This window comes from Rhinichthys klamathensis, unplaced genomic scaffold, assembly GCF_029890125.1.
Source record: "Rhinichthys klamathensis goyatoka isolate OS25496 unplaced genomic scaffold, OSU_Roscu_1.1 h1tg000639l_1, whole genome shotgun sequence".
Taxonomy (NCBI): domain Eukaryota; kingdom Metazoa; phylum Chordata; class Actinopteri; order Cypriniformes; family Leuciscidae; genus Rhinichthys; species Rhinichthys klamathensis.
Genome location: NW_026607085.1, coordinates 1,058,184 through 1,079,520, shown reverse-complemented (window position 1 = coordinate 1,079,520; position 21,337 = coordinate 1,058,184). Strand labels below are relative to the sequence as shown.

The following is a 21,337-nucleotide window of genomic DNA, read 5'->3' as shown; positions in this document are numbered from 1 at the left end:
CGCTTTATTGGTAGCTGGCCCTTTAAGAGCAGCCGCTGTGGACAGAGACGCGGATATCACACGCGCCTCATTCTCTCACGAGTCACAACTCTTTATGTCCATCATAAGACTGTTCTTATGTTATGAAGATACTCGACAAATGACATTTTGGCTTAATTGTGTGTGTTGTTGATGTTCGTTCAAGCGCGAAAGAGAACTTCTGGCGCGCGGTCTGTGCATGCGCATTATACTGGCGCGCGTCTTTCTGTGAGTCACATTCAGGACATTCACAGGCAGCGCGAAAAAATGTGTTCGTTTCAAATCGGTAAAATTAAATCTGTAAAATAGACGTAACGAGTGGCACATAACGTGAAGTAACATGGCATTTTATTTTGTTTGAAATTTAACTTGTCCGGTCGGACAACTAATTTTCTCTTCTAGGCTACTTGTCCTACAAAAAATCCACTTGTCCCGGACAAGCCTTAATGTCGAGCCCTGTGGTGTATACAATTCAAATTCAAATTTTGGTGTTCAACTTTGCGTTTTAAAAATAGGGCCTACAACAACCATTTTTCGTTTTTCAATCACGGGTTAAAAAGGGAAAAACGAATGGACGCAAAAGTACACGGACCATGGGTAATTTTGAAGCTTGTTAATGATTTCACTGTGTTTAAACGAGAAACAAGCCAAAACAAATTTGGGCGTTTTTTTGTGCATTCTCGCAGTTTTTGGCGAGGTTTTGTGATGGAAAACCTTGGCATCTGGCAACCCTGCTGGAGTGGGCGGGGACTCTAACCACCTTCCGTTTCAACTGAAATGTGCTTCCGTTTCAACTGAAATGCTTGCATACAACATACTGAAATGCTTGCATACAACATACTGAAATGATTTTCAGTTGTGTGAGTGAGAGCGTTTCAGTTATGTTTGTAAAAGCATTTCACTTGTATGTGTGTGAGCATTTCACTTGTGTGTGTGAGAGCATTTCACTTGTATGTGTGTGAGCGTTTCAGTTGTGTGTGTGAGCGTAATATTTTCAGTTGTATGTATGAGAGCGTTTCAGTTGTGTTTGTAAAAGCATTTCACTTGTATGTGTGTGAGCATTTCAGTTGTGTGTGTGTGAGTGTTTCAGTTATGTGTGTGAGCATAATATTTTCAGTTGTATGTATGAGAGCATTTCACTTGTATGTGTGTGAGCATTTCAGTTGTGTGTGTGTGAGCATTTCAGTTGTGTGTGTGAGCGTAATATTTTCAGTTGTATGTATGAGAGCGTTTCAGTTGTGTTTGTAAAAGCATTTCACTTGTATGTGTGTGAGCATTTCAGTTGTGAGTGTGTGAGTGTTTCAGTTATGTGTGTGAGCATAATATTTTCAGTTGTATGTATGAGAGCATTTCAGTTGTGTGTGTGTGTGTGAGCGTTTCAGTTGTGTGTGTGAGCGTAATATTTTCAGTTGTATGAATGAGAGCGTTTCAGTTGTGGTTGTCAAAGCATTTCACTTGTATGTGTGTGAGCATTTCATTATAGTATGTGAATGAATTTGGTTTTATATGTGTATGTGAGAGGAAAAGTACATGTATATGCAAGGTAATTCTGAATAATGTCCCTAGGGGCACCTCATACTATTCGCTTTGGACTAGCGTCGAACTAGACGCGAATTTGAAGCTCTATTCGCGTTTGGTGTGACCGCATAATGAACAGGCTGCAATGTCAAGATTGCAATGCTGGAGAGTGTGTGTGTGTGCGAGAGAGAGAGAGAGGCGCGCGGGCGCGATTGAACTGTGTGTGTGTGAGAGAGAGAGAGAGTCATTTTGTTTATACAGATCATTAAACCTGCAAAGTGTTTACTTATATTTGTGTACACTCGCAATAAAATACAACATTGTGCTTTTGTCACACTGTAAACTCTTGTCAAACTGTAACCTACAACTGTCACCCAACCAAAATCACACACACACACACACACACACACACACACACACACACACACACACACACACACACACACACACACACTGTTTTAAAAGCAAAACATATTTATCCAACTCCATTTCAAAACAGTCTGTCTTTTGGACATTCGTCATATCGCATTGGTTTTCATTTCTTGTCCTCAGAGCACTAATCTTACACATTCAACATTGATTAAAAAAGAAAATCGAATGTGTTTTTAATGGTAGTATTATTTTATACAGAAATCAATTATTTATAATTCAGATGAGAATAATGTTACATTGTCAATTAATAATGTTAATTAAAATTAAGGAAAACAAATATATTGATCTGAAATATAGCAAAATAATTTTAAATTAATAGTACAATTACCAAACATATCGCAAGGTCTTTTTGTCCTTTTATTAATTTAATTAATAAACTAATTATATAAAACTATTGTCAGTGCACTACAAATAAACTGGTTCTATGCCTTTATTAATAAAACTTATTTAAAAAAATACAATGCCTTCTGCATTTTTGTTTTGCTTTTTCCCTCCATTGTACCGAAATCGTACCGAACCGTGATGTCTGAACCGAGGTATGAACAGAACCGTGACTTCGGTGTACCGTTCCACCCCTAGTTGTAATACATACAGTCACATTCAATAATGTTAATATACTAAACACAATATGAATCACTTTTTTTTTAAAGTCACTGAAATCAAAATATTCTAACTACGATTATAGTATCGTAAAATTCTGTTTCTTTCTTTCTATGCTTTAATATCAAAAGAAAACACTAGCAGGGGTGTCGGATTTTATCTCCAGCCCTAATTAAACACACCTGAGGCAGTTAATCAAGGTCATCAGATCAATGAACACTTCCAGGTGCTGGAGCTAAACTCTTCATGAAGAGGAACAAACACCTCTGAGCTATAGCCATTAACTACATCTCAGTTCATTTTCTGTGAAACTACAGCATTCAAATAACACGTTTATCTTGTAGAATAAAAAATATCTTAGTTTTTTTCAATGAAAATTTCTTTAAAGAGATAGTTCAGCCCGAAATGAAAATTCTGTAATCATTTACTCACCCTCAAGTTGTTCCAAACCTGTATGAGTTTATTTCTTCTTTTGAACACAAAATAAAATATTTTAAATTATGTCGGTAACCAGAAAGTTGACGGTGGCCGTTGATTTCCATAGTAGGAAATAATTACCATGGAAGTCAATGGCTAACATCAACTGTCTGGTTACCGACATTATTCACTCTTCTTTTGTGTGCAGCAGAAGAAAGACATTCATACAGGTTTGGAACAACTTCAGGGTAAATAAATGATGACATAATTTTAATTTCAGGCTGAACTATCTCTTTAAAGCTGCATATTCACCTTATGTAGACCCCAATCTATTTAAATATCACAAAATAGCCATGTCAGTCAGTTTCTTAATAAACACTAGATGTTTTTTTGTTATTGTGTTTCAGTGGAAACAAGCTAAACTGAATGGAAATCAGTTATGTCTCAAATTTAATACAGATTCAGGAATATGAATGATTACCTGATTAAGCAGTGATAAGATACAGGATATCATCAAGTCCCAGGTCAGGTGATTATGCTGTCGACAACAACTCAATGTATGATCAATGTCAGCATTATCAGGAGGGTGCTTTTTTAATTGTCCATCTTCATCTGCCTTCACTCCTACTAAAGGAGCAATGTGTTCTGCATGCAAGCACTGACCGATACAAGACATGGGCTATGTTAACATTCTTGCTCATGTTCATGTCTCTTGCACCTTAAGAAATCTGTTAAATGACATAACTTTATTCAGGGAATTCCTAATAAACTTTACTAAAGCAAGATGCATTTTTTTAAGAATGTAGAAAAATAGATGCTTTATTCAAACACTTTAATAACTTTGTAATCTAATTACAGTGAGTAACAACACAAATCAAACGCAAATAAGCATGCAAAACAAAGGAACAGAGAAATAAGGTAGATGCACCATTGTTTGAAACTGTGCTAGAGAAGTCATGTATGTCAGGTGATTCAACAAACAAGACTTCTGTATAGGATGCACCTGTTTTCTCTCTAATGAGGAAGCATTAGACTATTGAAAAGTGCACATGCAAAGACAAAATGGGCGTTTACCAATCAGTGGCCAATTTCAAACTACAATACAGGTAAATGTTTTTCAACCATTTTTCAACAGACTTGCTAAAATCATGAAGGCCCACCCCTAAACCAAGCCCACAGTGGATTACAGCAAATCGGGTAAAGCGGTTGAAAATGCCCATTGTGGTTTGAAAACGCCCCACTGATCGAGAAACACCCACTAGTGTTCTGCAGAGATACGCCTGAATGATCTTGTGCTCATCAACTACAAATCACTGTTAGTTCAATGTCACTGTCTCCACCCATGTGTGTTGTTGGCTTTCATCGAAATGTCAATGCTGATCCAGCACACTTTAAACATTGAAATGTCAATATCAACCAAAATGATGGTTTAGATCAAAACTCAACATTGTATCAATGTCACCATGCTATCTGGGAACTATATCCCTTACTGTTTATTATGAAAGATTTCCACATCCTAAAATGCAAACCCTCGTTAATGTACAGGTAATATTTACATACACATTTACCTTTTCATTTCATGCTCAAAGATCCTTCATGTTTTCATCCTCTCAATGCTTTCTTTACCCCTGCACACTCTCACTCTTTCCATGCTGTCTCTCATGATCTTATCTGTGCTTCAGTATCTTTACTCCCTCTTTTCTCACTGCATTATCTCTTTTCTATTTATTCTCTCAATGTGATTACGGATGAAGTGAGAGTGGAGATATTTATCCAGCAAGGATCAGTCAATGCCCTGTGAAAGTGCTCAGCATGGACTGAGTGTCGATCCTCCCTGAACCCACTCCATCATGCATTGACAGGTGTTTTAACATTCTGCTGATCAGATACACTGCCAGCAACAGGGAGAGGGATACGTTTAGAAAGAGGAAACGGAAGGCAACATAATAAGGCAGCTACAGTTGTTGTGTGTTTTTTTAAAGTGAGAATCATCGAGCTATTAACTGAGCTACTGATTCAAGACCATTTACTTGATGTTTACAGGTTCTAAAATCTTTTAAATCTATTCATTGTGTTTTAAAATAATAGTTTACATACAATCTTAAAAATAAAAGCTCTTCATTGACATTGATGGTTCCATGAAGAACATGTAACATCCATTTTATGGTTCTCATTTAACAACCATGGAACATTTTTAATCCATTAAAGGTTCTTTATAGTAGACAAAAAAGTTCTTTAGATCATTCACACTAAGAAAAAAAGGTTATTTTAAGAACTGTTCACTGAAAGGTTCTTTGGAGAACCACAAATCGTTCTTTGATGGAATTGCTATGAAATTTTCAAAACCTTATTTAAGAGTATAGACAAGAAAATTAATAATTTATTCATTCTCATGTCATTCTTTACCAATATGCGGTTGATGTTCTGTGGAACACAAAGGAGTATTTTTGATGAATAATACTAAATTAAGCGCCAATATGACAAAAAAAAAAAGCACCATAAAAGTAGTTTTAGGACAATTACATTTTTTCAAAGAATCGTTTCACAAATCTAACTAAACAAATCACATTTATCAGTCTGATGAACTTTTACTATTTACAGATGTTTGTAAAAGACCTGAAACATACAACCTTCAAAATATTTAATGAGCTGTTCCACAAAAGAAAGAATGCACAAATAATGAATGAATTTATGAACGAAAGTTGGTCTTGGTAGTTTGCGTTCTAACTAATTATTCTGTTTTTAGGAGGAGAAGGGATTGGTGTGGCAAAAGTCCAAACCTCAGCACCTCCAATTCAAAATGCTTCTTCCATAGTGACCGCTTGTGCAGCAACAGCTGTATTAACAACTGTCCTGTTTGCCATTCTGTGTGTCACCTACCAGACACGGTCTTCACTCAGGAAAACATGCAGACGTATGAATATACATACTCACAATACTTTTTTTTTAATCCGCTAATCCACTGAGTGTAGCTTAAAACATAAATTTAACTACCTTTTCATTCAACTCTATTCTCAGGTTGTTTATCACCAGTCAGCAACAGTCATCACGACAGTGATGCTGCCTCGGTTCCCATGCCAATCCTACACACAGTGATGCAGAACACAGAAGTGGACAGATCAAGTAAGTGTGTATGACACAATGTGACGGCAACTTTGCAGTGCTATCTTCAACTTATTTTTATACACCACATGGCAAAACATCACCTTCAGAAAAAGATCCAGAGTCTATTTAAAACAATCCTCTCAGCATGACAATATAGTGTTTCTAATAGGGGTTCAGTGCACACTGATTAGCAGTGTTATCCCATTATTATTTACCATATGAAAGAAACTATACCCTCTGTGTTTTTGTGAATGACCCTTAGTATGGTCAATTAATATTAGGGTCAAAATCAATTCACAATGGAAGGTAATTTCCTAAATAAATAAATAAAAATTGTGGCATCGAAAAATGGTTTTAGTTTCAGTGCTGAGAAAGAATATTGTATGTAACATTGATAACATTGTTCTACATTACAGAGAAATACTAAACCATAATAATGAATCTTTAATTATAAATTAAGCGTTCAAGCGCACCGGTAAAAGTAATTATAATGTGTCTGAAAAACAGAAAGAAGACTGCCTGGACATTTTAATAATTTATTGATAAAGTCAGTGTTGGCTGCAAAGATGAAGTTGATGATGCTGACTCGTCATCTCCACAATACAGTGGATACGCCTTTAGAGAGAAATGCACATAAAGTTAAACATCCCATGTAGTAAGCCTGGTACTAATTCAGCTTCCACACTCCTCTTGAATTGTTGAAAAAATGCCTAATAATAGCGCGCATCTAGGTTAACATTAAGGTTAGAGCGAAAGGTCATGTAAAGTGGCTTACGTTAGGCAACTATGTATGTTTCAAATGATAAGCCAAGTTTAAGGTTGATGAACGTTTGGATTTTCTGCCTGACGTAATTACTAGCCATGTTAATGTTCTGTCTAGGGCTGCAACTAACGATTATTTTGATAATCGATTAATCGGATGATTATTTTTTCGATTAATCGGATGAAAAATTCAATTTGATTTTTTGTTTATTATAACTAAATAAAACCCTAAATCGGGGTATTTATGTGTAAAAGTGTACTGTAAAAAGTGCAAAAGCCACACATTGAGTTTTACTAATATCAATATTTGCATTGTTTTTAATTTTAGTGAGTAAAATTGTCTCTATCTGGTAATGTAGATGAACCGCTACGCTTGTGAAAGGGCGCACAACTGGGCGTGAACTGAACGAGCAGAGAGAGAGAGGCCCGGTCGCACGCGCACTCTCTCTTCGGAGCAAGGCGGCTTCACCGTCTCAAAACTAAGCGCTGTCTTGCTCTCTCTCCCTCGCACATATTAATCAAAATAAACGCCACAATGGTAAGGTCGGGAGACTAAAATTTCGTGTGGAGCATTCGGAGATTTGTTTTTCCTGAATTACCGCTGGGTGTGAATTGTGCTAAAATACGTTGCGAAAAGCGTTCCGCACATTCAGCTGACATAAACCACACTTCAAATAAACGAAAAAAACTATTCAGTGATGAAATGTTTTCTGTGATGACACATCTTGTGGGATGTCTCCAAGAAAGTAATCCAGTTACTTTACTGATTACTTATTTTCAAAAGTAATTAGTTACTTTACTAGTTACTTTACTAAGTTACTTTTCAAAAACATGGTGCACGACCTGAATACGCTATAAAGCAATAGACCTTTCAGCCTAATTATATTCTTTCTGCATATTCCATCATCTAAAATTTAATCAAATGAAACTCTCTTTTTTTAAATTTGTTTTATTAGTTTCAATATTTTAACTTTATGCACATTGCATCAAGCAAAAATTTAATTAAATGCAACAGTCTCAGACATTTACACCTATTTTCTGCACATTCCACCATATTTTAAGTCCTTCTTCTTCCTTCTTCTTGCTAGGTGCTTGCTCAGATTTGAGGTGGAATTTTGACATTCTCCAACGGTGGTCCTGTTTCTAGATCAGGATGCTCTCTACACACGCAAGGTCTCTCGCTCGCTCTGACGCTCTCCCTCTCTGCGGGTGCGCGTGCGCTACGCGGTCTCTGTCTCGCATGCACGCTCGCTCTAGATTCCGGGAGATTTAAACTAATTTGTGGTATAACTAGTCGATCTCGAGTGGCTCAACAGGTAGATCTATAGATAAACTCATCTTTCAGGCATTTGACCGACCGGGTTGACACTTCAGCGTGAGAAATCGGGGGTGTGGCGTGTGAGACCAATCAAATGCGTGTCTCTCTCCCGCGCTCCATGTTGTCTCTTGTTCAACACTACACACATTTCGGTGTTTACGACTCATGGCACGAGACAGTCTCACGAAACAAAATGACGGTTAACTAACGCAGTAACGCAGCCTGCTTACGGGGAAGTAACAGTAATCTAATTACTGTTTTTGCAATTGTAATCCCTTACTTTACTCGTTACTTGAAAAAAGTAATTGGATTACAGTAACGCGTTACTTCTAACGCATTACTGCCCATCAGTGCCGCCGGCACACGTCCGATAATGACACGTCCAATTCGCAAACTAATGACTTATTTGAACCGATTCGTTTTAATGAATGGTTAAAACAACTGATCTTTCCAACACTGAACTCACGGTACGTTTAATCGGTGTATAACTAATCGGTAACACTTTACAATAAGGTTCCATTTATTACATAAATTACATAAAAAGTACAGTTTGCTTACTCAAGTGTAAGCTTTAAAAGAAATAAAACCACTTGTTTTTTCCCCTGAAAAAGCATGACTACTTTTTTCCACACAGTCAGGAATCGATAAGACAATAGGCCTATTTCACAAAATGGCCCCCGAGACCGGAAGTAGGGTAAACTCTTTTCCGGTGAAAGCGTTAGCAGTTACAGTCGGAGGACAAATGCGGAAACTATAAGCGGTTTAGTCCTGTTGCTTACCTTTTTATGGTGTTTATGTCAACCCAAAGAAGAAACAACCCTATTTATCACTTCACAGCTTTCCGCGTTTTACGGGTTTTCATGGATCAACTGGGGAAAGGTTAAATCACGCCAGACACAGACGGCAAAAAGACTTCTGGTCGCGCCGCCGCCCGCTACGATCGTCATTCATTTTCAAAATGGACTTTGAACAGCTTGTTTTCTCTCTCAGTTATTCATTATTTGAACGTTATTTGACAAAAGTAAGAATATCAGATGTTGTCCGTTTTGTTGTTTGTTTTCAGGGAGTTGTGAAAAGATCGAAATTGGACAAATTCTTGACGTTTGCTTAGTGCTTACGGTAACGTTACATAAAAAAAGTTCCATTCATTTAAATGGCATGACACTTGATGACTAAGCTCACATTTAACGTTAATATATCGAAAAACAATAAATAAATAAAATGAAATGATGTCTGATTGTAGGCTATGAGTGAAATATAGTGGCTTTTGTTAAAAGAAATCATGTTATTAAGTGTTAGTCCAGGAGATTGCAGCAATCTTCCACTAGATTATGGCTCCTTTTTCATGTTACCATGAATGAAACTAAGAATTGTACATCTTTACAGTGAATTTGACCTAACGTTGCTAGTATGTCTTATAATGAAATTAAGGTAAATAAAAAAATAGTTAGACTAAAAACATGAATGAAGTGATTGATATTACATGTTTAAAAAAGAAATCATGTTTCAAAATAATATTTAACTGTCTGGGGTCCCCTTATGAAAAGAAAATATTCCCTATATATGAATTATCAATATATGAAATGATTTAACAGCAGTGTTGGGCAAGTTACTTTTAAAAAGTAATTAGTTACAGTTACTAGTTACTACTTCCAAAAAGTAACTAAATTAGTTACTCAGTTACAAATTTTAAAAGTAACTAGTTACTTAAGAAAGTAACTATTGCGTTACTTTCAAGTAAAATTAAATTTTAAATGCTCAAATGTGACCCCACCTCTACCCCTCTTTAACGGAACTTACAATACATGTTCAATTATTTATGATAAATCTGAATATTATAATGAAATGGACACTTAATACAATACATTATTAACAGAAACATGAAACATTGTACACACATCTAAAAAAAAAAAATGTTGCTGTGGGACAAAGTGAGACTAGCCTCCAATCAAATGCCATGTAGATATTATGTTTATATAGTGGATCAATGCAAATAACACAATAGATGTTTTGGAACTTTTGATATTTATTGCCCCTCAACAGGCCACAACTGGGCAAAATTAAATTAAGCTTGTTAAGCTCGTCGCCATACCTGTCTCTCGTTGACTGACTGGCTTGCTTGTGTTGTTCATTGTGTGTCCTGTCCTGTCCGACTATGCGTTATGATGGGTCGTTCGCAATTCATGTGCGTTAGCCGTTAGTGATGATGGATCGACTCGTTCGCGAATGAGCTTTTGATGGGTCGTTCGCGATTCGCGAATGAGGCGACTCTAAGAGCCGGCTCTTTTAGGTGAACGTCGGGAGCTGGCTCGCATATCTGAAGAGGCGACTCTATTTTTACAAATTTAGCCTATAGAAATTAAATAATTATGTAAAAAAAATATATATATATATTATAGTCAAAGTCATTTAAAGAGCCGTTTGTGAGCCAAAAGAGCCGGCTCTTTTCAGTGAGCTGAGTCAAAAGTGCCGAATGCCTACTACTATGCGTGCTTTCGAACACCCGCCCAACTCTACCTCTGATTGGCTTACAATGACATTTTACTCTACCTCAGTCGTCAGCATTTATGCGCTTGTCTCGTGCTCTGCCCACTAACCAAGGAAGAACAGTAAAAAAAAGTATTTGCCTCTCGCTCAGAGATCTAGTTGGTCTGATGAAAAAAAAAACCCAGCTTCATCAGTTATAGTAACGCGCCGCATTTTTTGGCAGTAACGGGAACGGCGTTATTAAGATGAGAAGAGTAATCAATTAGATTACTCGTTACTGGAAAAAGTAATGCCGTTAGTAACGGCGTTATTTATAACGCCGTTATTCCCATCACTGTTTAACAGTACGGTATATTTGAAAACATACAGAATAATATATGGTGTTAATATATTACAATATATTGAATGAAACGTGTTCAAACAACTTTAAAAATATTCCAATATGTTAATTTTTTTATATTACAAACGTCTGAATTTATAAGACTATATGTAACGGTTTGGAAAGTATTGTATACGTTTAATAAATGTCCCAGCTGCCCTTGCTTGCACAAGTAAACAGCAGGCCTGGCAAAGCGCACCCAGGTAAAAAGGAAAGAAAGTTACAGAAAACAACTTCTACAACCAAATTTAATTTGCCAACAGTTAATAATAATAATAAATAAAAGTGCATGACGTGCATATCGGATAAAAATCAAGTGCAATATAGCATGTTTTGTCAGGGCATCAGTCCCGGACCGGCATCAACACTCCATTTCAACATCTGCTTCCTCCTTATAACGCGCCTGGCGTTTCATTAACTTTCCATTAAAACCCGCAAAACACGAAAAGCTGTGAAGTGATCAATATGGTTGTTTCTTCTTTGGGTTGAAACATAAAAAGGTAAGCAACCGCTTTTAATCTCAGCATTTGTCCTCCGACTGTAACTGCTAGCGCTTTCACCGGAAAAGAGTTTACCCTACTTCCGGTCTCGGCGGCCATTTTTGTGAAATAGGCCTATCGTTAAAGAATCGGATCGATAAGCAGAATCGTTAGTGGCATTGATATTGATAAAATCTTATCAATTTCCATCCCTAGTAAACACCGTTTTAATTTAACCTATTTCTACAGTAGCACTATTTAAATCCATCACTTATGTTGCGAGCTAACTTATTGCGCAACCTGATGCTCGAGACAAAAAGCAGACATCCCAAGTCTCCCGGAGGTTCCGGGAGTCACCCGCATATTGATAGCGGCTCCCTAATGCGGCCAAATTAGTTCAAACTCCCGGAATCTAGAGCGCACAAGCAAGAGCGCGCATGCGAGACAGAAGAGACTGTGCTCCAAACCGTGTAGCGCACGGCAGAGTGGCGGGGGGAGAGAGACCTTGCGTGTGGCTCATGAAGCGCATGTAAGACAGAGAGCATCATGATTGGCCTGTTTCAACCAATCACCAGTAAACGCTCCCCGTGACGTAAGCAGACCAACTAATCGATAATGGCATTCGTTGACAACGATTTTCATAATCGATTATTATCGATTTTATCGATTAGTTGTTGCAGCCCTAGTTCTGTCTGTCACGGACTGCATGATTTCTCTAATTCCTGTGGAGTTTTTATTCTGCAAACAACCGACTAATTAAAATTTGGTTAACTATAAGGGGGCAGCCCTATAATTTACCCATGGGTAAAAAAAAAAAAAAAAGATTAATTCACAATATATTTTCTGAAAACAGTAAATTTATCTTGTTTTATATTAGACCTTATTTATTTAGAAAATTATTTTTGCAGTTTATTGCACAAAAATCTTATGTGTGTATGCTTATAGTAAAATAGTAGTGTATTTAAAGGGTTAGTTCACCTAAAAATGAAAATTCTGTCAGTAATTACTCACCTTCATGTTGTTCCAACCCCGTAAGACTGTCTTTCATCTTCGGAACACAAATTAAGATATTTTTGATGAAATCTGAGAGCTGTCTCACTCCTTCATAGGCTGCTAGGTAATCGATATCTGCCATCCCAGAAAAGTTAGTAAAGACATCGTTTAAATAGTCCAAGTGACCACAGTGGCTCAACCTTAAGTTTATCAAGTGACGAGAATACTTTTTGTGTACAAAACCCCCCAAAAATAACGACTTTATAACTATTAACTTTCTTCTATGTGGGCCTCTGAGTGAGTTCACGTAGTGTAACAGCGCAGCGCTTCTGGGTTGTACGTCAGAACGTAGGCTCACTATTGGCCGACGCTGGTCATGTGTGTGATGCTGGCCAATAGTGAGCCTACGTTCTGACGTACAACCCAGAATCGCTGTGCTTTTACTAGTATTGTCAAAAGAACCGGTACTTCGGTAAGTCGGTACTACAAAATTTAAACAGTTACGGTACCAGCTTTTCTTATGTACCGGCCGTACCGAAGTACCGGGTTAATTTGGTTCTTGATGCGCTGTCTGAAAGGTGCACAGTTGCCTCCTCTTCATAAAAACACTGAGACATGGCGACCGGCAGAGTTGCTAATGCGGTGGCTCTGAATCCACTTGTTGACAAAAAAGGAGGAAAGAGCCACATATGGAAATATTTTGGATTAGGCTAATGTTGCTATAAGGGGCCGTTCACATAGCTCTTTTTTGCGTGTGCAAATTCGTTATTTCAAATGTAGGCGCGCGGCAAGCGTGCTTATAATAGAAGTGACGCGGCGCGCCTCTGTTCATGGTTGCATAGCAACGACAGACGCCACGGTAGAGCAAGCACTTGTGGAAAGAAGGAGAAAGCTGTGCAAACTGCGCTCTCCATGAGGACGAGGAAGTATCAGCAAAGAATAAATTGATTTCTAGCCCTTGCATTAGCTTTACTACTCGATATATTCTTCTATTATGCTGCTTCTATTATGAGCCCACTTGCCGCACGCCTACATTTGAAATAACGAAATTGCACGCGCAAAAAAGGCGATATCTGAACTATATTTAGTTTATATCTAAGGTGGTATCGGGTGCGGTTGTATCTGTACATGAGCACAGTATCGGACCGACATTCGAGTAGCTACTGGTATCAGTATCGGTGCATCCCTATTTATGTCATTAATATCAGTCCATCAGAAAAGCAGTTCTAGGCCTATTCTTGGCTGGATAACTCTTAGCAGGTTTAAAAAGCCCTTTTAAAATTAAATATGAACGCAGTTTTGGATTAAATAAAAGTACAGTCAAGTCAAATAAAACACGTTTTATCTCCTGTATAGTTTGGTAACACCACAATAAGATACCATTCATTAACATTACTTAATGCATTATCTAACAACTAAGGAGTTAATCTAAAAAATCATTGTCAATCATTGATTTTAGAAAGAACCGTTTTAACCCAGAAGCCAGCATCATTCATGGCGAAAATGTTGAAATTGTAGAGACGTATAAGTACTTAGGAACCATGTTTGACTCTAACCTCAAGTTTGACAAGAACACAGAGTCAATCACTAAGCGGGGACAAGAATCCACTTGATGTGGAAGCTAAATTCTTTCAATGTATCTCAAAGGATCTTATGTAACTTTTACTATTCATTTATTGAAAGCCTTTTAACATTTTCTTTTATCTGCTGGTTTTATGGATTGTCTGTGAGGGACAAGACCAACCTCAGCAGTATTGTTAAAATCTGCTCCAAGATCATTGGAGTTCAGTTGACAGACCTGAGCTCTCTCTGGAAAAAACGGGTGCTCCAGAAGGCTAGAAAGGTCATGAGCTATCCTGACTATGTTCTTGGTCAGGAATTCTGTCTAATGCCCTCAGGACGGCGCTACCCTGCCCCCCTACTAGCCAGGATACTATAAAGCACACCTGAAAACAGGCCGCGCTAGCTTCTGAAAAGCAGAAGCAAGTCGATCACAGGCATGCAGAGAGTATGGCAGGGCGACGCAGCATCTCGTTCCCTCTCAGGGAACCAGGGTTACATACGTAACCTGAGACGTTCCCTTTCAAAGGAACTCGAGTTGCGTCGAGACGCGGTGGGAACACTATACCCACGATGCCAAAATAGCAAATGCCTGTTCTGTGTGAAGTCATTGAGCATACTAAGAAGCAAGCACCCTAGATTCCGGAGTGGAGCCTAGATCCAAGTCATAAAATCGAACAAATGTATGCGGTAAGGAACCAGCCTGCTGCATCACAGATGTCATGGAGGAAAACCCCCGATAATAAAGCCTTTGAGGCAGCAATACTCTTAGTATCTTGTTCAGACGCCTCACAGTGCCGCAAAGGAAACATACTACAGGGTGTCTCCCCAAGGATACACCACTTAAAGGGATGTGGTAAGCAGCTAAGGCCGCCATGTACATCTTTAGTGTGGAGGGGGATAGACCTGCGGAGAAACGCTCCTGCAGGAACTCCAGCACTGCAGCCACAGGGCAGATAACTGGGTCCAGCTGGTGCTCTCCGCACCAGGAAGTGAACAATATTCACTTCAAGGTGTAGAGTTTCCTCGTGGAAGGAGCTCTGGAGTGGAGGATGGTCTCAACAGCCTTAGTTGAGAGACCTGAACTTATGAGCAAGCCCAAAGTCTCCACAATTCTGGGTGGGGCTGAGGATCAACCCGGTCTCCTGAGAGAAAAAGTCCCCCCCCCCCCCGAGCGGAATCTCCAGAAGAGAGCCGTCGAGGAGAGACTTTAGGTCCAAGAACCATACTCGGGCCTGCCAAAACGGGTCTATTAATTTAGAAGACGGACCCCGTCCCGGCGAACATGTGCGGACAAGCACATGGTGACCTCTCAGGTCTGGCAGGATGTGCTTGAGAGCTCGATACACTGGCATCATTTCTAGCCGATTTATGTGCCAAGAAAGTAGATGGTCCTGCCAAAGAACTTTCGCCGAGCGACCACTCATGATCGCCAACCCCCCCAACCCCAACCTGTGAGGGAAGCATCCGTCGATAGCGCATGCGTCGACAAGAAGCCCCCAGCACTGGGCTTTGGGCAGTGGAACCAAGGAACAGAGGAACCAAGGTTTCTTCCACATGGCTAAGGCACGTAGGCATCGCCGCGTGACCTTGATCATGCGAAAAAGATTTCCCCTCAGAGAAAACGCCTTGGTTCTGACCCACCACTACAGGGGTCTCATGTACAGGAGGCCAAAAGTTATTACGTTGGACACAGCTGCCATGAGACCCAACAGTCAGTGACTGGCCTAGTTTTACCTAGGCCGAAGGGAAGAATTCGATATTGGTACACTTCGCCCCCGAAAGCGAACCTCAGGGACTTCCTGTGATGAGGACGGATGGCTACGTGGAAGGACGTGTCCTTCAATCTATCGTGACAAACCTTTCCTCGGACTGAATCCATGACACAATCTGTTTGAATGTAAGCCTCCAACCTTCTTTGGAACAATGAAGTAACGGCTGTAAACCCCTGATTCCCTACTGGGAGAAGGAACCCTTTCTATTGCATCCTTTCGCAGAAGAATCTTTACTTCTTGCTCCATAACCAGAGCCTGCTCGGGGTCCACCTAGAAATCTGGGCAGAAGAACCAAACTGAATTCTGAAACCATTTCTATAGTGAGCAGGACCCAACGAGATATATTTGACAGTAGCTTACACGCTGCCAGATAATCTACTAAGGGGACCAGTCTCTCGAGACTGGCCTCTGGTATTGGTCGAACAGCCACTTCGGTGCCCTGTAACGGCGAACCGGCAGGGAACAACCGAACTGACTGTTCTACAACCCTCCTCGGAGGATCGTTCGGGAACGCTGACACCTCGGTGCCCTGAAGTGGCGAACTGGCAGCGCTCCGACCCTCCTCAGAGAGTCGCTTCCCAGGAATGATAACATAACCAGAGCCTGCTCGGGGTCCACCACCGTAGGGAGGACCCCTAGAAATATGGGTGGATGAGAATCAAACTGAATTATGTAACCCTTTTCTATAGTGAGCAGTGACTGGTCTCTAGTATAGCTTGAGAAGCCAATTCGGCGTCCTGAAACGGATGACCGGCAGGAAATAACCAAACTGACCCCTCTCGAGTCAGACACTGAGACTAGAACTCGCTGGGGGCACCAAAGGGAGATGGGCACCATATAATGAGGTGTTATCCATTTCCCCTTGGGAACTAACCATTTATTTCCTCACAATTAAATGACTCCTCAAACATCAGATGAGTACATATTTAATTTTCTCAATTAAATGCAGCCAAATATCAACCGGACAAATAAACACAGTCTGGATGAAAAAGCTGAATAGTATATTAATACAGACATTTAATTCAAAGATTAGATGAGTACATATTTAATTTTCTCAAAAATTAAATGAAGCCAAATATCAACCAGACAAGTAGAAACGGTCTAGTTGAAAGGCTGAATATAGTGTATTAATAAAGACCTCATATTATAATCTCAAACAATAAAGAATACAAAATTAGTTTTCACACAATCATAAGAGAACGAGAGAAAGGGAATTTTCCCGTCTACTCGGCAAGCGCGCGATCTGAGCCACAGATTCTTATTGTAGAGATGCAAACCCGTAATCTACGCGCTGCGTCGGCAAACACGAGATCCGAGCCACGACTCTTATGCAGCCCCGTAATCTACGTGCTACCTCGGCACACGCGAGATCCGAGATCGAGTCACAGAATCTTTATTGCAGACACATAATCTATGCACTGCCTCAGCAAACGCGAGATCCGAGCCAAATCTTTATTGACTTTCTTCCCTCGAGAAGAAAGCCAACTAGATCAGAGCTAAAACTCTCGATAGTGCATACTGCATATGTTAAACATGGGGAATTTATGAATGAACACTGTCAGCCCCAATTTACTAGAGCTGACCGTGCATGCTCCACTCCCAAACAAACAACACATGAATCGCGTGTGTCCCCACTCTTAATGAAGCGAGGGCTGGGACGAACACACGATCCAAAGCTGTTTGCTCTCCATACTCCTGTCTAATATATATATATATATACTTGTGTACAAACAACATTAAATAGTAGGGGTGTAACGGTTCACAAAATTCACGGTTCGGTTCGATACGATACAGTGGTGTCACGGTTCGGTTCATTTTCGATACAGCAAAAAGAAAGAAATGCCAGAGAAATTTCCTGTTTATTAAAAGAAAAAATATTTTTAAATAAGTATAAATATTTTAAATAAGAGTTTTCCTACATATTCAAACTTTCAGGTTTATAAATGGGGGTAATCTTTAAAGGATGAACAAATAATGTTTTGGTCATCACATTAAAAAGAACATTTAAATATAGGCCTATATTTATATATATAATATTTAGATAATATTTGAGTTTTGAAGTGCTGGAAAAAGATGTGTGAAGTACTTGAAAGCATTTCACTATTCCAGCCAAACTTCCATGGTTACAGTTAGTGTTACTACATTAAATTCATGGTGAATGTTGCTGATCTGTGGACTTAAAGCCTATAACTAGATAATTCACGGCACATGTTTCTCCTGGTTTCCACGTCAGCGCTGTTTGATCTAATAGAGATCATCTACGGTTAATAACGGAGAAATTTGAATGCTTCTCACTAGATCTCGCAGCGATGTTATTACTTCAGTGGCGAATTCAAATGTTTTCTTCACTGGATCTCTTAGCGCTGTGTAGTAACAGTGTCTGCACAGATGTTGCTGGTCCGAACTGATAAACGGTCCGTGAAGCACAATATAATGAGTAGCGCAGTTTCGTTTCGCTTTCATTACGTTTGCCATTTAATGTTGCGCAACGTTGTGATGGTCGCGCCAGCGCGGATTTTGTCGGCAGGAAAAATGGTCCAAGGAATCGTTCGGTTTCTATGCGTACCGAACCGGAATTGGAACCAAACCAGAACCTGGAATCTTATTGTAAATTGTTTCTAATAGTACAGTTTCCATCTTTGTAACCGTGAGATACACTTTATGTAAATTTAATCTAAATTAAGCTTTGGTACTGAAATTGGTACCGAGAACCGTGGATTTTCACTGGTATTGGTACCGAATACTGAAATTTTGGTACCGTGACAACACTAGCTGTTACACTACGTGAACTCACTCAGAGGCCCACACAGAAGAAAATTAATAGTTAAATAAAGTCGTTATTTTTGTTTTTTTTGCGCACAAAAAGTATTCTCGCCGCTTGATAAACTTAAGGTTGAGCCACTGTAGTCACTTGGACTATTTTAACGATGTCTTTAATAACTTTTCTGGGATGGCAGATATCAATTACCTAGCAGTCTATGAAGGAGTGAGCCAGCTCTCAGATTTTATCAAAAATATTTTAATTTGTGTTCCGAAGATGAACGAAAGTCTTACGGGGTTGGAACAACATGAGGGTGAGTAATTACTGACAGAATTTTCATTTTTGGGTGAACTAACCCTTTAACCCTTACTCTGTGTTGAAAACCCTGTAAGACCTTTGGTGTTCGTGGTCAAACATGACCAGGCTTTTAAAAATTGCTTGTAAATCACTTGTTATACTGTATTATCACCAAATATTGGATTCAACCTTTTTTTCAATTTGTTTTCATTCAATTAGGACAGGTTCTGTATTTATTTCTGGAAATTATTGATCATTGATCTGAGCTTATGCACCTCAGTTTTTGAGTGAAAAAAGCATTATTTGTGGATAATGTTATCAATATTTAACAAAATATGGAGAAAAAAAATTCTAGTGTGCTTTAATGTTTAACCATGAAGTTTGTTTTGAAATGCTTTTATTTTGCACAAAATGGCACAAAGTTACACTTTGTGGTGTTCCTGGACAAAAAATGACCAGCCTAGAAAAACAGTAACTTATAAATCTCTTGTTATGCTATATTATCACCAAATTTTGGATTCAATATTTTTGTCAACTTGTTTCCTTTTAATTAGGAGAGGTTTTTCTATTTATTTTAAGTGATTGATCGTAGGCCTCATTGATCTGAGGATAAAGTCAATCTCTGTGAAAAAAAAAAAAATCTAAATAATTTGTTTGTGTACATGAATTTGTGTGTGTCAGTGGCGTAACTTTGTTTTACAAAGTAGGTGGGACAGGAGAGAGAGTGTGTGTGGGGAGGGGATGTGCTAATGCTATATCAGATATGTACAATAACAATTGTAGGAAAAAAAAAAACATTACGAGGTCCAGAAATCAACTTCAATAGTACATTGAAAATTCAAGTTTAGTGTATAGTGCGATAGTGTAATTCTTACATCTACTATGATGCGAGGCTTTTATGTTTGCAAGCACACATATACATACAGTATGTGAGTATGAACATGATGAACATGCTCCTGAACACTAAATTGTTCTCTTATTTTCAATGGATGGTAATTTTTGACCAATATAAGCTCAGATCAATGAGGCCTACAATCAGTCAGTTTCAAAAAGAAATTGAAAAAACCTGTCCTAATTGAAAGAAAACAAGTTGACAAAAACATTGAATCCAATATTTGGTGATGATATAGCATAACGTGTCAGGTGTGGGGTTGAGGAGATGAAGCGAGGACTCAATTGCAGGAAAATTTGATTTTTAATAAGTATAAAAAATAAAACAAATACTACCCAGAGGGGGAAAACAAGACTGACTTTGACTTGACAACAGCATCTAGGTAGGACACAAGAGGTACATTCGACAACGAAACAGTGCAGGATTGCAAACACAGGGAGAATAAATAGGGAGACCAAACAAAGGAGGTAACGAGGGAGGACAGGTGGGGCAAATGAATCAATCAGGTAATGAGGGAGGACAGGTGGGGCAAACAAATCAATAAACAGGTAACAAGATGGGAGGGGCTAGACAATCAACAGGGGCCGGTTGCACCAGCTGTGCGTAAGTTACAACTTAACCTAGTTTTTACGTAAATGGGCACTAAGTTACAACTTACGCAGTACTAAATATTTTTACGTTGCATCATTAAACTTAGTTTAAATGTAACTCTAAATTCCAACTAAATATTTATGGCAGCCTCCAATCAGGAGTAACGGTTGGAATAAAATATCAGACAGACTGAACTGCATCAATAAGCTCTTCTTTTACCTGACAGACTTCAATTCTTTAGACATATAATAATGCTGACATTTACTCTCGCTTACATTTTAATGGGTTAGTTCACCCAAAAATGAAAATTCTGTCAGTAATTACTCACCCTCATGTTGTTCCAACCCTGTAAGACCTTCGTTCATCTTCGGAACACGAATTAAGATATTTTTGATGAAATCTGAGAGCTGGATCACTCCTCCATAGGCTTCTTAAGGGATCGAAACTGACCGGCCCAAAAGTTATTAAAGACATTGTTAAAATAGTCCAATGTCTTTAATAACTTTTCGAGGCCGGCAAGTTCAATCCCTGAAGAAGCCTATGGACTAGTATGGAGGAGTGATCCAGCTCTCAGATTTCATCAAAAATATCTTAATTCGTGTTCCGAAGATGAACGAAGGTCTTACAGGGTTGGAACAACATGAGGGTGAGTAAATACTGACAGAATTTTCATTTTTGGGTGAACTATCCCTTTAAGAGACAGAACATTATGTGAACAGATTACTTTGTTTGCGGCTCTTTAACACAAACCCGTCCTAAACAGCGCCGTTGTGCATCGGTCCATGTTGTGCATGTCAAATATCGGTCATAATCCATAAACGTAATTTCTTGGTTTTTGTATCAATATTTATTTATTGATCCTTATTAATTTCATTTCAAATACAGTTTCTGAATGTTATTTATATATAAAAACACATGTTATTCATGATCAAGTATCGTATTAAATGGAAACT

The 21,337-nt window shown here is 38.7% G+C and overlaps 1 protein-coding gene across 1 annotated transcript in view; it reads left to right on the top strand.

Annotated features, from left to right (window-relative positions):
- eda2r (ectodysplasin A2 receptor) overlaps nucleotides 1-21,337 on the top strand; it is a 61,624-nt gene that overhangs the window by 36,727 nt on the left and 3,560 nt on the right. The window contains exons 5-6 of the mRNA XM_056241371.1: nucleotides 5,732-5,899; nucleotides 6,004-6,108. Of these exons, the coding sequence (XP_056097346.1) occupies nucleotides 5,732-5,899; nucleotides 6,004-6,108 (273 nt within the window). The remainder of the gene's footprint in view (nucleotides 1-5,731; nucleotides 5,900-6,003; nucleotides 6,109-21,337) is intronic.